The sequence below is a fragment of the Triturus cristatus genome, chromosome 9 (assembly GCF_964204655.1).
Source record: "Triturus cristatus chromosome 9, aTriCri1.1, whole genome shotgun sequence".
Classification (NCBI taxonomy): Eukaryota; Metazoa; Chordata; class Amphibia; order Caudata; family Salamandridae; genus Triturus; species Triturus cristatus.
In genome coordinates, this window is record NC_140592.1 from 1,144,666,428 (window position 1) to 1,144,681,715 (window position 15,288).

Sequence of the window (15,288 nt, forward strand, 5' to 3'; positions counted from 1 at the left end):
AGCTTCATCGACACCGCAGGGAAGAATAAAACAGAGATCAAAGGAGTTTCTCCATCTTGGTACACTTGCCGTCCAAATCACTCTCGGGTATCTGCATTCTGAGATCTAATATGGATCTAATTCTGGCTGATGTCCCTTCTTGAGGTTTCATTGGATGGTGAAAGAAAATTATGTCTACTCCACCACTGCTATAATTTCGGTGAGAAGATAATTACAAAATAGCTGAAAACGGTTTTTAATGCCAAAATCCAGCCTTGCTTCTGCTCTATGATACAGGGTCTCAGAAATGACATATGAAGTAGCAGTAGTAGTTGGAATGTCAATATTCAGTCTGCTGGCACCTCTGCTAAAGACATCATTAAACGTTAAGAGATCATCCACTGGGGACACTCTGGCAGGAGGTGTGTTTGTTCGGGTAGGAGAGTAGCCCAGCAACTGAGAAGTAAGAAGAGGAGGAACAGGAGGGTGATCTCCTTCTGGTATATCTGGACCTAGAGCCATGAGATGTCCTGGATCTTAAAGTGGATTTGGTTCTAGATGTTGCCTTGAATCTAGAGCGTTGACACAGTGGGCATCTTGATCTGTGAGGAGATGTATGGGCTACACAAAGGAAGCCTGAAGGAAATGATGTTGTGCCTGGTAAGAACCTAGGACAAGGCGTCCCTTTAGGCGATGGTGTATGGGGCGTGACTCTAGACGGGGAATATGTTCTTGAATACTCCAAGTCAAAAGTATGAGGTACAGGACTTCTCTGTGAACTCTCCAACAAATGTGGTGAGATGTTCAACAGTGACTGCGCAGTGGGTTTCGATGGAGAATGATGCCTTGATTCTGCAGAATTTGTTGGCAAAATCTGAACCTCCATTGACTGCAACCTTGGTCTTTCTACAGTAGAAGGTGGTTTTCTTGACAAGTTGTAAAAAAGGCAGAGCTCAGCGCTCCAGGATCCTAACAGTAGGAGCCAGAAAAATGAACTGACTTAATTGTCACCTGTGAGGCATGATGGGATACAGGCGATACTGTGAGGTTCTTAAAGGCACAGAGTCGGTTTTCTATGTTTTTCTTTGAACGGCATCCCATTGGTTAGGAATGTCTCATCGTCCCTTTCCTTTAGAATAAAGGTCTGTGAAACGTTTTATATAGTCATTTTTAGGTCTTGCATAGGCAGCGCATGCGCTGCCTCTATGAGGCATCAAGTAATCAGTATTAGTGGTGAAACTCCACTCATTTCGTTTCTATTTGTTTTGTTACTTGGCATTGGTTACATCTGTCATTGCTCTTCTTATCTCACTGATTGATTGGCTGGTGTTCCGATACATCACTTCCGTTTTGTCTCGGTTTTGCAGGAAGCAGCACCGACCAACTACAGTGTAGTTCCGCTGCTGGCTGTTATGTATTCATTTAGGGACTACTTGTTTGTATGTGATTACGTGATACAGCCCACCCCAGGCTCGAACCCTGTTCTCCAGCTCCAAAGTCGGCAGCATTATACCTTGAGCCACCTCCTTGTGTCGATTCTCAGATGCAGTCATTCTAGTTCGGGGTCTGATACCCGCTTTCCCCGTATTGCTCAAAATATAACATAACGAGATTAGGTCTCACACTCACTTGCGGCTTGAGACTGTCTACTTTACTGAGTGGGTGAGCACTTATTTTTTACATTCGCACAAGGGCGACGGCTTGTTAATTAATGCGCTCGGGCACTGCGCTCCCTACCACGGCACCCGGTTTCATGGTATTTTTTTTAAACTCCTGTTCAGCAAAAGCAACTGCGTGTTCATTTTTGCATTGCGCTTTCACTTAAAGTGAAAGCGCGATGCCACAATAAACACGCTGCTGAGTTCATAATGGCAACAGCTTGTGTTTATTTTGTAATGGCAACAGCTTGTTTTAATTAACATACTCGGGCGCCACTCTCCCTACCACGGCGCCCGGTTTCATTTTTTATTTTTTTTGTTCTTGCTGCAAGTAATGGTGACGTAGTTCTAGGGGCCCTGTGCGAAGGGTGCCATAAAGAGATAACGAAAGGGGGTGGGCGTGACTTGTGGGGCAGGTGCACAGCCTCAGCTAGTCCCTCTGCCAACACCGGCTGATTGCGCTAGCTTTGGCTGTTGCCGATGTGAGCACCTAACAGCGGCCGCTGCCATGGCCGGAGTCCTGGCTTGCAAGGGTATTGACTACATGAAGAGCAAGGACTTCAGAGACTGTCTTATCAGGTATGTGTCTGGTTGTCTAGGCAGCTCCTGGTTTTGCGGCAACAGGTCAGTATACAGCCGAGTATCGCAGTCTGACATCGTGAAGTTTAAAGGACGGCCATGCAAGACCTCCCCCCAAATTAACATATATGTGATCTAACTGTGGATAAAGCCTGGATATGTGTGTGTACACACACATACACACAACAGGGGTATTTATTCGGTGAGTAAACTCCATCCCTACAAACATCCCAGTCCTTTCCTACGGTTGTAGTTCCCAATCTGTCATAGTTGCGATGATGACGGTCTTTGAAAATATAATTTCTTGTACTTAGAAAGCGGGAAACTGGTTGTTTTTAAGTAAAATGTGTGGCCGCATACCTCGCTCATGTGAGAGCTCCTCTGAACTCGAGCACGTTAATGAGAGCAACCTGGTTTTTGTGCTTCTTTTATGTAGGCACTTTGGGGTGGTTCAGAGATGCGAACTCCGTAATCTAAATTTCTTGATAGTTTGTTTATTTTAGCTTTGCAGGGGCGGAAGATGGGGTCAGCATGCGTTTGCCACATTGCAGCCTTATTGCATGGGCCCCAAGCCTTTCCACTGAGAAAGGGATGGTTTGATAAGGGCTCTCTCCCATAATGCGCCGCCCCGGCCCTTTATGGCCACATGAGCGCGATGGTGCATTGGCTTTGTTAAGTTAGTGGACGGATAACTTCTCCCTGGGACATTTTCTAACAAGCGTTTGCAATGCAATAGATCTTGCATGTTAGAAATTCTGACCTATTGGCATTGTAAATGACGAATGCCTTTTATTATTGCAGGTTTTTTGAACACATAAATAAAAGGCATTGTCATTTACAATGCCAATAGCTCAATATCTCGCAATTGCGAGACCTATTGCATTGCAAATGTTTGTTTATTAATGGCAGGATTTTCTGTGATTGGGTATTTGTTCAAAATGAAAACTCAATGTAATATGGCCATTTTTTGCCTATCTAAAGGCTGCAGATGAAATTATTTACTTACCTGTAACTGTTCTCCATCATTAGAAGCTTCATAGATTCAGATGCTCCCCGTCATAAAAATGGGAGTCCCCGCTGCCTTTAATATAGCAGTACCATGATAGGTATAGACTAGAAAAAAGGCCTAGGCCTCTTAGTTTAGTAACGTATCATACTCACTATTAAAAACGAGAACAAAGTTTTGCCTTAACCAATCAGCATAAATCACCCTCTAGAACACTCCAGAGAGAAGCTGTGTACCTCATATTTTTGAGCACTAGTGCTAGCCTTAATATACTTAGATAGATGATGGTGAGCTTCCCCCGGGGAGGAGGGTGGGTTGCACGTGAATCTATAACTACAGTTACAGGTAAGTAATTCATTTCTTACTCCAGTATTGGAACTTTCATAGATTCATATGTTTGTTTCAGAATAGCTAGCAGTCTAGTAGCACATTTACCATAACATTGAACGTCTTAATAGAGATATATAATTTTATCACTACAACATGCAATCAACAATTAGCAAGTGTAATAAGCGTAATAATCAGATCAGTTAAGAATTATGGGGCATATCAACAAGGGCTTTATCTCTGCTTTTTTGGCTTTAAAAGCCAAAAAAGCAGAGCTAAAACTAGCACCCTATCAACAACAGGGTGCTAACATGCAAATTCGCATGTTAGCACCCTTTTACTCTACGCTTCCCCTTGCATCTCTAATGAGATGCAAAGGGGGCGTTCCAGAGTAGAATAAAAGGAGAAATGTCGCTAAGCGACATTTCTCCTATTATCAAGAGTATCGCTAACCCTGTTAGAGACAAAAAAAGCAGCGCTAACCGCGGTTAACGCTGCTTTTTTACGTCTGGTATTTTTCTGACTTAGCCATGATATCCTATGGAAGGAGGATATCATGGCTAAGTTTGTCTGTCCCTATCAACAAGCTAACGTGAGATTATCGCTCGGTTTCCAGCGATAATCTCACGTTAGCCACTTAGCACCAGGATTTTTATCGCTATTGAGATAAGCGTTGCTAATAGCACGCTATCTCAGCGATAAAAATCAGCGCTAGCCGGCGATAATTATCCGAGCGCTAAGTGCGCTCAGCGATAATTATCGCCGGTTGTTGTTGATATGCCCCTATATTCCTTTAAGCAATAACAGAAAATCATCTCGAACTATGGAAATGTGATAAAGCATTAGAGGTAGGAGGGTAGACAGGGGTGACTCACCTTAATGAAAAAGATGTCGGAATACTGCTTGGCCAACCGCAGTGCCTTTTAGGACTGCTGAATCCAAGCAGTAGTGTCTAGTATAATATGTATCTATTCTTCCAAGTTGCCGCCCGGCCAATTTAAGGAAGTGACACTCCCACAAATAAAGCTGGAGAAGCAGATACAGCCCCAGTGGAATGGGCTTGAACTCTTGAAGACAAAGGTCTGCCTGCCTTCAGATGGCAATATTGAATGGCACTAGACATCCACCGAGAAATACTTTACTTGGCACTGTATACGACAAACAGTTGAGAAGTCTTGAAAAAAGCTTGCGTCTTTTGCAGGTTAAACGTAAGGCAAAGCTTGACATCTACAGAGTGAAGAGCCCTCTCTGCTGCTGTTGAAGGATTTGGGGAAAAAGGTTTTTAGTACCACAGGCTTATTAAGATGGAACTCAGAAGGGATCTTGGGTATGAATTTTGGATTTGTGTGGAGGAGAACTCTGTCAATTTTGAATTGTAAAAATGGTTCCTCTATAATAAAAGCCTGAATTTCGCTGATTCTTCTGGTTGAGGTCAAGGCAAGGAGCAAAGCCAACTTCCATGACAGGAACTTGATCTCCGCTTTGTGAATTGGTTCAAAGGGAGGTTTCTTTAGTTGCGAAAGAACAGTATTCAATTGCCACGACGGAGGCGGAGGCCTTATAGGAGGAAACACACAAAATAGTCCTTTGAGGAACACTTTGATTATTCTAGAAGAACAAAATGGTGGAGAGGAAAGTGATGTGCTATAACGGGAAATGGCTGCTAAGTGTACCTTTATCGAACTGTGAGCCAAGCCTGACTGTGCCAGATACAAAAGGTATGGTAAGACTTGCTCTCGAGAGGAGACAAGCGGATGTATCCTGCTTGGTGGCACCAGATGCAGAAACGTTTCCATTTGAAGTGGTAAGATTTGTTTGTACTGTCAGCCCTGGCCATGGCTAAGATTGATCTACATTTCCTGGAAATGTTAAACTGCTGGAACTCATTGTACTCAGGAGCCATGCCGATAAGTGGAGGTGCCTGGGGTCCGAGTGTAGGATCTGATCTTGGTTCATTTTCGTAAAAACTGGAAGTCAGATGTGTTGGACCTGGGATAGGAGAAGCAATTCTGTGTACCAGTGCTAACGTGGTCAGGCTAGGGCAATGGGAATCAGCTTGAAGGGTTTGACTTTCATCTTCCTGAGGACTCTTGGGAGGAGAGGAATGGTAGGAAATGCGTAAGCAAAGATGCCAGACCATGCAACTGAAAATGCATTCCCCCATGATCCCAGTTGGGGATGCAAACTTGCACAGTACCGGCATTTGTGGTTCTGGAGAGTTGAGAATAGATCTAAGTCTGTTCTGCCCCAGTGAAGGAAGATCTTGTGTAGGGTCTGCTGGTTTAGTTACCACTTGTGGCATGGCGTTGTGAGCCTGCTGAGTGTGTCTGCAACTGTATTTTGTTTCCCCAGAACGTGTTCCACTCGGAGGCTGATTTTGTGAGTTATCGCCCACTCCTAGATCTTCTGTGCTTCCCGTGAAAGTGGACGAGATCTTGTGCCACACTGCTTGTTTATATAGTGCATCATATTGTCTGCATGGACGAGCACTGTTGAAATTTGTTGTTTGAGAAGAAAAGTTTCGAGGGTCAGATGCACTGCTTTCAGTTCCAGCAAATTTATGTGGGATTGTCTTTGAGTCCGATGCCACTTGCCACTTACTTGGAGTTCTTGGAGGTAAGCACCCCATCCCTCCAAGGACGCATCAGTTGTAATTTCCAATGATGCCGTTATTTGTTGTAGGGACAGGCCTCTTGACAGATTACTTTTGCTTGTCCACCACTTTAAGGCTTTCAGCATGCGTGGAGTTACTTTGATGATGTCATCAAAGGAGCTAGAGGATCGTACCCACTGCTTGTCCAGCTCCTCTTGAATGGGACACATTTTGAGGTGACAGAATGGGATCACCGGTATGTCATTCCCAAAGAGTGATTTGCAAAGTCGGACCGAAAGAGACTTCTTTCTTTTGATGGAATTTGTTAGAGTGAGAAGCCGCTGTTGTCGTTCTTCCACAGGATATGCCTTTAAGCATACCGTGTCTAACCTGGCTCCTAGAAAGACAATTGTTTGCGAAGGGTTCTGTATGGATTTCTGTAGATTGACAGTAAGACCAAATCGCTGGAAAAGAGTTGTGCAGGCTTTCGAGGATGCTCTCGCTGCTGTCTTGGAAGGTGCCTTGATCAGCCAGTTGTCCAGATAGAAAGACTTGATGTTGTCTGAGAAATGCTGTGACCGCACTAAGGCACTTTGTAAAAATTCTCGGGGAGGACTTGGGACCAAAAGGGAGAACCCTGAACTGGTAGTGGCGTCCAGCAATCATAAACCTCAGGTATTTCCTGTGTTTTGAGTAAATGGGTATGTGCAAATAGGCATCTTGGAAGTCCAGGGTGGTCATGAAAACGTGCTGGTTTAGGATCTTTAGTACTTCCTGAAATGTGACCATCCGAAATGATTGTTTTATCAAGTAGATGTTGAGGTTCCTGAGGTCTAAAATTGGTCGCCACTGTCTTAACTTCTTTCTGATAAAAAAAACAGGAGTAGAAACCTTTGCCCCTGGTGGAGAGCGGGACCTTTTCTATCACTGCTTTGCGCAGTATGACTTTGACCTCTTGTTGAAGAGCCTTGCGATATCTCTGGAGGGAGGGACGTGGGGGGATTATTAGTGTTTTTTGGATAAACTCTATTGTGTGTCCAAATTGTACTAGGCGTAGAACCCACCAATCTGGGGTAATGGTTTGCCATTGGTGGAGGTAGTTGGAAATGTTGTCTCCAAAGTAGGGAGGTTGAGACTGAAAAGAATGAGGAGAATGTAGGGAGGAGGAGATGGAGCCGGAGCCTTTATAATATCATTGCAGCAGTTAGCCTCATTGCCAGTATGTGGTGTTTTTCTCCTATTTGATCTGACATAGGATGTCTGGGGTGGTTGTCTCTGCTGGAATTGGGGCCGGTAAGACTGAGTATTCGAGGAATAGGAAGGGTATCGGTACTGCTGATGACCCCCTCTATAGGAAGGATGCCCTCTTCCTCGGGATCCTCAAAAAGGAGTGTTCCGGAACTACACCGTTCCCAAAGACTTGGTGGTATCCGTGTGCGCCTTGATCGTTTTGAGGGCCTCCTCCACTTGGCTTTGAAAAAGAGCTTCTCAGTCATAGGGGAGGTCCAGGATTTTATTTTGAACTTCCGGACGGAATGAGGTGGCTTTCAGCCTTCCCTGTCTTCCTAGAACTGCTGCTCCTGCTAACTGCCTGAAACCTGTGATAGCGACGTACCTGCAGAATCTATGATCTCATTGGATGCGCTCTCTCCTTTATGTAATATCTTTCTTGCTTCGTACTTGGCATCCTTAGGCAGTTGGTCAATGTAGGGAGCAATGTCTGAACACATCTGGCGATCATAGCGCCTTAGGATTGCCAGAGAATTCACTGCTCTCACTGTCAGTGCTGACATTGCTGAAAACCATTTGCTGGTGGAATCTAGACGACTGCTGTCCTTATCAGATGATGCAAAAAGAGGTGCTGCAGGATTCTTTGAGCAGCGTTGAGCAGCTTGTATAACCACGGAATCCGGTTTTGGGTGCCCTGTGTTACACACTGGCGCGTCATCTGTGGTCCTATAATTTTTGCCAAGGCATCAAAGCTTCGCCGGTATAGAGGCTGGGGTTTTCATAATCTTAATACCTTCTTCCCAGATGTAATCAATTATGGGTATAGCCCTGACGTATTTACAAATTGGTTCCACAAAATCGTACAAGAAACAGTCAGATTGTTTAGAAGGCATTTGTAGAGCAAATCTTTTCACTGCACGCTCTACAGATTGTGAAATACCCCTATGTCCTCTGGCGGGGAATCTACCAGAGGAGGCGTTGGTGAGGCAGGTAAAGACATCATATAGCTGTGCCATTCCGTGGCCGTGTCGCAAAGTTCTCCTTCCTCCCTCTCTTCATCCGAAGAGATCGGTTCTTGGAGAGGAATAGACTGTGTAGCATTTGGAACTAAAAGCATGGTAGGAGTAGTCACTTGTACTGGTGACCCCACCGGTGGAGATGGAGATTTGGTAACAGACACTGAAGTGGGCAGCGCTGGCGGTAATCTTTTAGCATAAATTGCAGATATGAGAGTAAGGCAGATGGCACTGTCACCATCTCTTCTTGCTACTGCTGATGGCCTGGTTCAGGTTGGGCATAATAGGCCTGACCATAATATTGTTGCTCATCCTCGTCGTCATTATCCGGCTGACACTTCGTGTAACTCTAATGGACTAGACGCGTCTCCAAACAGGCCTTCCTCTTCTGAATCTCCCTTCTCCAGGAGATGAGTGAGTAAAAGAGGCATAATCTTACTGGGGGAAGCATGTTCTGGTGTAATGTCGCTTCCCAGTGGAGCAGTAGTGGTTGTCTGCATAAAAACGTATCTGTGATGGCGATTTGGTCGTTGACAGTCATTTTAGCAGAAAATGAAACATCATCAACGAGAGGGCTTTCGCCGATGGTGAAGCTGCCGACAAACTCTTCACTTCCAATATCTTCATTTTTGTTGATGGTGACTTCGTCGACGGTGGTGACTTCTTCGACGGCATTGACTGTGCCTTTATCGACCGTGGTGTCTTCGTCAGCAGTGGTATCTTCGTCCACCCTGGTTTATCCATTGATTACGATGAAATCATCACCGGTAGCTTCTCTGTCGACCATTTCAACATCAGCTTAATTTTTAAAGACGAGTGCTTCGTCGACAATGGGTCAACCACCCTACATGATGATGACAGAGGAATGGTTGATGAAATTGGAGCCTGAGTCAACGACGATAGAGATGTCGTCAATGATGAGAGGGCAGTAGAGAAAGTAGTCGACGTTCCTGAAGTGCAGCCTTTCGTCATTGACGGTGCTGACCAACTTTTCTTTGTTGGCAGAGAGCTCGCCGACGACCTGTTAGAAAAAGGTCTTTTGAAAGTCGATTTGAGCTCTGAAGGTGGCATTTTTGGCTCAGATACAGCCTTGGACAGTTGGTCTTTTTTGTGAGAACCTTTTTTGCCCTGTGTAGAAGATTCATGAGAGCACTTCTTGGCGCATTTGGTGTACGGCTCCATATCTGAGTGTGAAGAATCACTCTCACTTTTGCGGGAAATTTTTGAAGAAGTAGACTACTCGCTTTCAGAGTCTGACATAGGATCAGACCTGGTTTTCATCTTTTAGAGCCAAATGAGAAGACATCCTTCACGGTCTATGAAAATCTTATTTGAAAAAGTGCAACATATTTTGCACTTTGACGCTTTTTAGGATGGGTACAAACAATAAATGCGGTCTTTGTGAGGGTCTTCTACATTCAAAATCTTCTTCAAGAAAGTGGCGCACTCTCTGAAGATAGCCTTGTTGCCTTCTCTGACATAGTTCAGTTAGATTTAGAGTCAAACAAACAGATATAAAAGACTGGAATATATATCTGTCCAAGAGTATAAATCAAATTAAATTGCTTTCCTGAAGAATGAAGTCCAGAAATCTTCTGTCAGAAGTTGTAGATTGAGAAAAGCTGAGCAAAGCTCAGAGGAGACTCCCTAGCACAACGTGCGGTAGAAAATCTGAGGTACTGAGCTTCTCTCAGGAGAGTTCTAAAGGGTGATTCATGCTGAATGGTTAAGGCAAATCTTTGGTCTCTTTTTTAATAATGACTATGATAGGTTACTAAACTAAGAGGCCTAGGTCTATTTTCTAGTCTATACCTATCATGGTACTACTATATGAAAGGTACCGAAGACTCCCATTTCAACGACGGGGAATGATTCAAGCATGTGAATCTATGAAAGTTCCAATACTGGAGTATAAATATATATATATACACACACATATATATATATGTATTAATGTGAAGTAATATGTACATGGTCATTAAACATATACACACCCACACATACATCTATATATATCTACTTATATATATATATATATATAATAGTTCCACCCACGTGTGAAGTATCACATATATATATATATATATATATATATATATATATACATATGATACTTCACACGTGGGTGGAACTATTTCAGTGCTTATGACTATTGACGAGGATCCCCTGGAAGAGAATATATTTTGTAATTGAAAAAGGGTATTGCAGCTTTACTAGGAAAGGACCTTCACTACACCTCTGGAATAAAAGTCTGACAATGTGTTAGACTGGACCTGTACAGTATTGGTTCACAGAATAGACATTACAGTGTGTAGTGTTTTAGATCCCAGTAAAAGCTGAGAACGTTCCGACACAATTCTTAATACACAAATTGAATTTTTTCCCTCACAAGCTTACTCCTGGACTTGAAGTAGATTTACAATTTCTAGGAAATCTCGAAAAATTCCAGAATTTCTCCTGCAATGCTGCCACAGTTTCTGCTTTTCATGACTAGTGACATTTGTAAGCAATTACACATGCATAAATGTACATGGTCCACATTCCTTGAGGTGTAAATGCCTAGGAAAAATGTCTTTTCATAGTAAATCTTGTAAACAAATTCATAAAAGAATCATATGACAATCTAAGATGCAGGGGTCATGCTAACCTGGGACGATGTAGTGAATTAACGGTGACCGGCATATCCATCCCCTCCATGTTGTTTTCCACTATCAAATCAATAGATGGAAAAAAATGCAAACAACATATTGGTAAATGCTGTGTTTTTTTAAAGCCTTTAAAATAAAAACTGTCAAGTATTTAAAAAAAGAAAAATGTATCATAATAGAATAACTTATTACAATGTAATTTAGAATGAAATAAAACAATCATTCTTACTCTAAAGCAGTGTAATTAAAGCTAGAATAGGCAGATATGTTTTACCAGAGGTATAATTTTTAGGATGGTTAAAATTGTAGAACATTTATCACAAACTGTTTTCAAAATTGTTGTGCCTTCCACTTAAAGAACTTATTTTCTTACATTAATTTCTCACTTAAAGTGTTCTCCCTTTTTGTATATTTTCAACATAAATGAAAAAAAAATATATTTATTCCAGGAAGCAGACTCAAAATACCATTCAGGTTTGAGCTCCAAGACTTTTTCCATACATCTATGTAAGAGTTACCTCTTTTCTTCTGAAGAGCCTGTATCCAAATATCCATTTTTTTTGCTGAAGGTGCAGAAATGAGATACTCTGCTCCATCGTCAAGTCTACAAATAAATGAAAATGCAAAACAACATTAATCAACTACATTTATGAATTAGACATGTATGCATATCTCCTCCATCTATGATCAACTTCTTCAAATCACTGCTATGGCAGGGATGATGATGCTTCTACTGCCACCTACCACCTAGTAACAACTTCTCCAGTACAGAATGAGGGTTGAAGAGCAATACGAAAATGTGTGTAGGTCGAAAACTTGGATTGGTTAATCATAATTGTTTCCATCAAATCAATATTATAAAAGTGACTAAAGTAAACAAGCAACTAAAGGCTTAGCTTTTGACATATTCATGTGAATGCATATATAGAGATGCATGTACACACGACTAGCAATCGTGCAATGAGTTTTCTATTAAAGAAAACACATTACAAGATGGACATCCATGCGCATCCAAGCATCTCTGATGCGATTGAACACATGTGATGTGACATTTAAGTGCGCATGTGTTGCGATGCTTGGTTGCCAGTTTAAATTTACTTTTCTAACATGGCAGATAGGAACTTTACAACAGTAAATTAAAATTTGAAGAAAAAGTGAAAAGTAAGTGCATGATTGGGCAAAAAAACTAAAAATAATATGTATGTAGAGTTTTGCAAATGCCTGGCCCTCAGACAAATATTTAAAATGGACAGAGAAGTGGTGAGTGGAAGTGGGTGTTGTACAAGGAGCATGGGGCAGGTAAAAGAGCCCATGACTGGGGAGAGGAAAGGACAGAAGAAGTGGTGAAAAGGGGAAATACATATACTTCCAATGAGTGCTCACTGCAACACCCCCCCCATCTTAGTGGGTAACCCAAACTGACCAAGGTCAATTTAATTTAGGATACCTTCATAATTATTAAACACAGGAGGGGTAGATATGATATTTCAACTGATGCAAGGGATGGGGTGGCTGGATAGATGTTTACTAACAAGAGTTACTGATTAGGAGTTCAGGTTGTACACATGTTTTCACTATCTGCAGTTCTGCTGATATAAAAAAAACTACAATGAATCACATTTCATATACAGGTGGAGTAACAAAGACACAATAGAAAATGAAAGAGTACTTCAGCAACTAAAGAAATGTCAGTGGCTCACACCTGGGTGATTAGAACTCAGTATCCAGAAAAATTAAAAGAGTACCTCTGTTCTTGTGAATTCCAAACCACCACATTGTGAAATGAGTTTGAGTGTAAGGTACAAGCTTTATTTCACTGGATTGATGCTTCAGCATTAGGATATAGATTTAGGATAGCAAAATGTTCCTGTTCAAAAACACATATTCTTTGAATATCTCTGTCATGGATGGAACAGGCCTGAATAGGCCAAAACTAGGTTGTGAGCATGCCTGACTGCAGGTGTAAAAAGCTAAACGGAAGCCTTGCAGATTTCAGTTTCATCAGTAGATGGTTGTTTATCGCAAGTGTGATGACTAATTTCTTGACCGGTACCATTTTATCCTATGTTCTATGCTGATACTGCAATAATGGCGTGCCAAGGTTTTTCTCCATATCTTAGTCAATTCTCAGTTATAAGTTTGTTATGGATCTTACAAATTTTGCAAAGTTAAAAAAAAAAAAAAATCAGGAGAAAATGTGTGTTAAAAGTACGTATATGAGTGAAAAGCTATTCATGAAAAGACCACTTTTCCTGAGAGAAGCTACTTGCAAAAATGTTTTGTAAAAAAAATATCTTGCTAAAATATATTTTTGTTCAAAACATTTCCAACAAGCAAAGATTACCTGAACCGTGAGCATTCCAAACTTTGTGGATGATGTTTTAATCTTTGCCCATCCCTACATTGTATCTGGTTTATTGTGTATTCTGGAGAAAATCTTTGCCCAACCCTACATTGTATCTGGTTTATTGTGTATTCTGGATAATACTTCATGATTAGCCGTTCCCTTTCTAAGGTTTAGATTACATATGCTGACTATACAGAAAAGACATTAAAAAGGTGCTAATGAGGAATTCTTCAAAACATGACTTACATATTTTGCCATTAGTACCTTACACAAATTATTATGAACAAACTATTACTCAAGATAATATGAAATTAAATATCACCATTATTCACCTAAGGCTGAAGGTGTTTTCTTTCCTTGGGTGATCCAGCACTGTTTCACATTGGGCACCAGCCGTATTTATCGGGGGCACGTGTGCCACATTCTACAGGGAAGTGAAAAAAACAAGAATTACCACCTCAGTTTCCGAATGAGATTCTGAGCTTCCTTGCAATGATTCCAAAGCACAAGCATCTATTCACTGATGTCCATTCTGGAGTGTATTTGAGCAATGTTATAGAATGGATGTTACTATTCACACCTTTGACACATATCATTTTCTGTTGGAATTGGATGACAAGGGACAGTTATCTCTCGTCCTCTTAATGTCTCATGAGACTTATGAGGTTTCAATTGTATAGTGATTCAAGACAGCTTGGTCTGCAACGTTGTGCGACATACATTTCTTAACTTACTCAATCAGTCTTACTTAGCTGATTAAACATTTAAGATTTTACAAACCACCTGTATGTATGTATGTGGTTTTATATAGTGCGAACATAGTCAAAAGGCAAAGTGGCTTATCATAGAAGAGAAAAAAGCCAACTATGATCTCGCCTAACAACTTTCAGATGCACTATGATCTCGCCTAACAACTTTCAGATGCCAACAGAAAAAACATTTATAAGTTAGATACCTCGGAAGCTAAAAAAATCTACCTTTTAGCCAAAACGTTCTGTAATGAGATTGACTGCCTTTGTCCTCGAAAGGACATTATATTCACACCACCGTAGAGCAGAGGCATATAACTCTATCAACACAACAATAATATCAACTAGCAGCACCGCAGGGACCTTGTTAAATAATTTTACTGAAGGAACAGCAGAAGGTATGGAGCTAGTTCATAAATGCAAAACCTTAGATGCATTACCATCTAACACCATGAAGCAAAAAACTCTTTAACCAACTATCCTACCCACACTGACATTTGCCAGAAGGGACCCATTAACCTTAGGTGTAGTTCCACAAAAAAGCAGTCTTCACTCCTCTACTTCAAGAACCCCTCACCAGTTCCACAAATTTGTCTACCTTTTAACATATTCCCATTCTCCCCTACTTGTTGAAAATTCTGGAACAGGTGATCAGAAAACAACTTCAAACTGTTATATAGTCAAGACAAACAGGCTGGATTTCGACCACAGCACAGTACTGAATCAATTATTGCGGCAAAACTAGACAATCTATGCCCTTTTGCTAAAGGTGGCAGTTTTGGAGCCCTAATTACATTAGATCGCTCATCAGCATTTAACACCATAAGATCCTATTTAAAAAGCTAGAAGAGGGCGGTATTGGAGGCAATCACCTAGCTTGCTGCGAGTTATTACAGACAGCAAATCGTCATTCTTCAACCACATATGTTGCATGGTGCCATCAAAAATGTGGTGTTTCCCAGGGTGTGACCTGTCACCATTTCTCCTTAACCTGTACCATGAACCTTGTTTAACTTACTGAGAAGCCATGCCAGCACTTTTTACAAGCCACAGCTCATTTTTAAACTCACCCTTAACTCTGAAGTGAGGGGGAGAAGTTTCAGTAACATCCTACTGGAAAGAAAAGGGGCCTATGGAGGGAGGGCCCTGTCAACTC

At 41.6% G+C, this 15,288-nt stretch overlaps 1 protein-coding gene across 1 annotated transcript in view; it reads right to left on the reverse strand.

Annotated features, from left to right (window-relative positions):
• SPTBN5 (spectrin beta, non-erythrocytic 5) overlaps positions 1–15,288 on the reverse strand; it is a 1,776,766-nt gene that overhangs the window by 66,254 nt on the left and 1,695,224 nt on the right. Inside the window, exons 67-69 of the mRNA XM_085627084.1 lie at positions 13,716–13,807; positions 11,555–11,640; positions 11,036–11,096 (exon numbers count right to left, since the gene is read on the reverse strand). Of these exons, the coding sequence (XP_085483210.1) occupies positions 11,036–11,096; positions 11,555–11,640; positions 13,716–13,807 (239 nt within the window). The remainder of the gene's footprint in view (positions 1–11,035; positions 11,097–11,554; positions 11,641–13,715; positions 13,808–15,288) is intronic.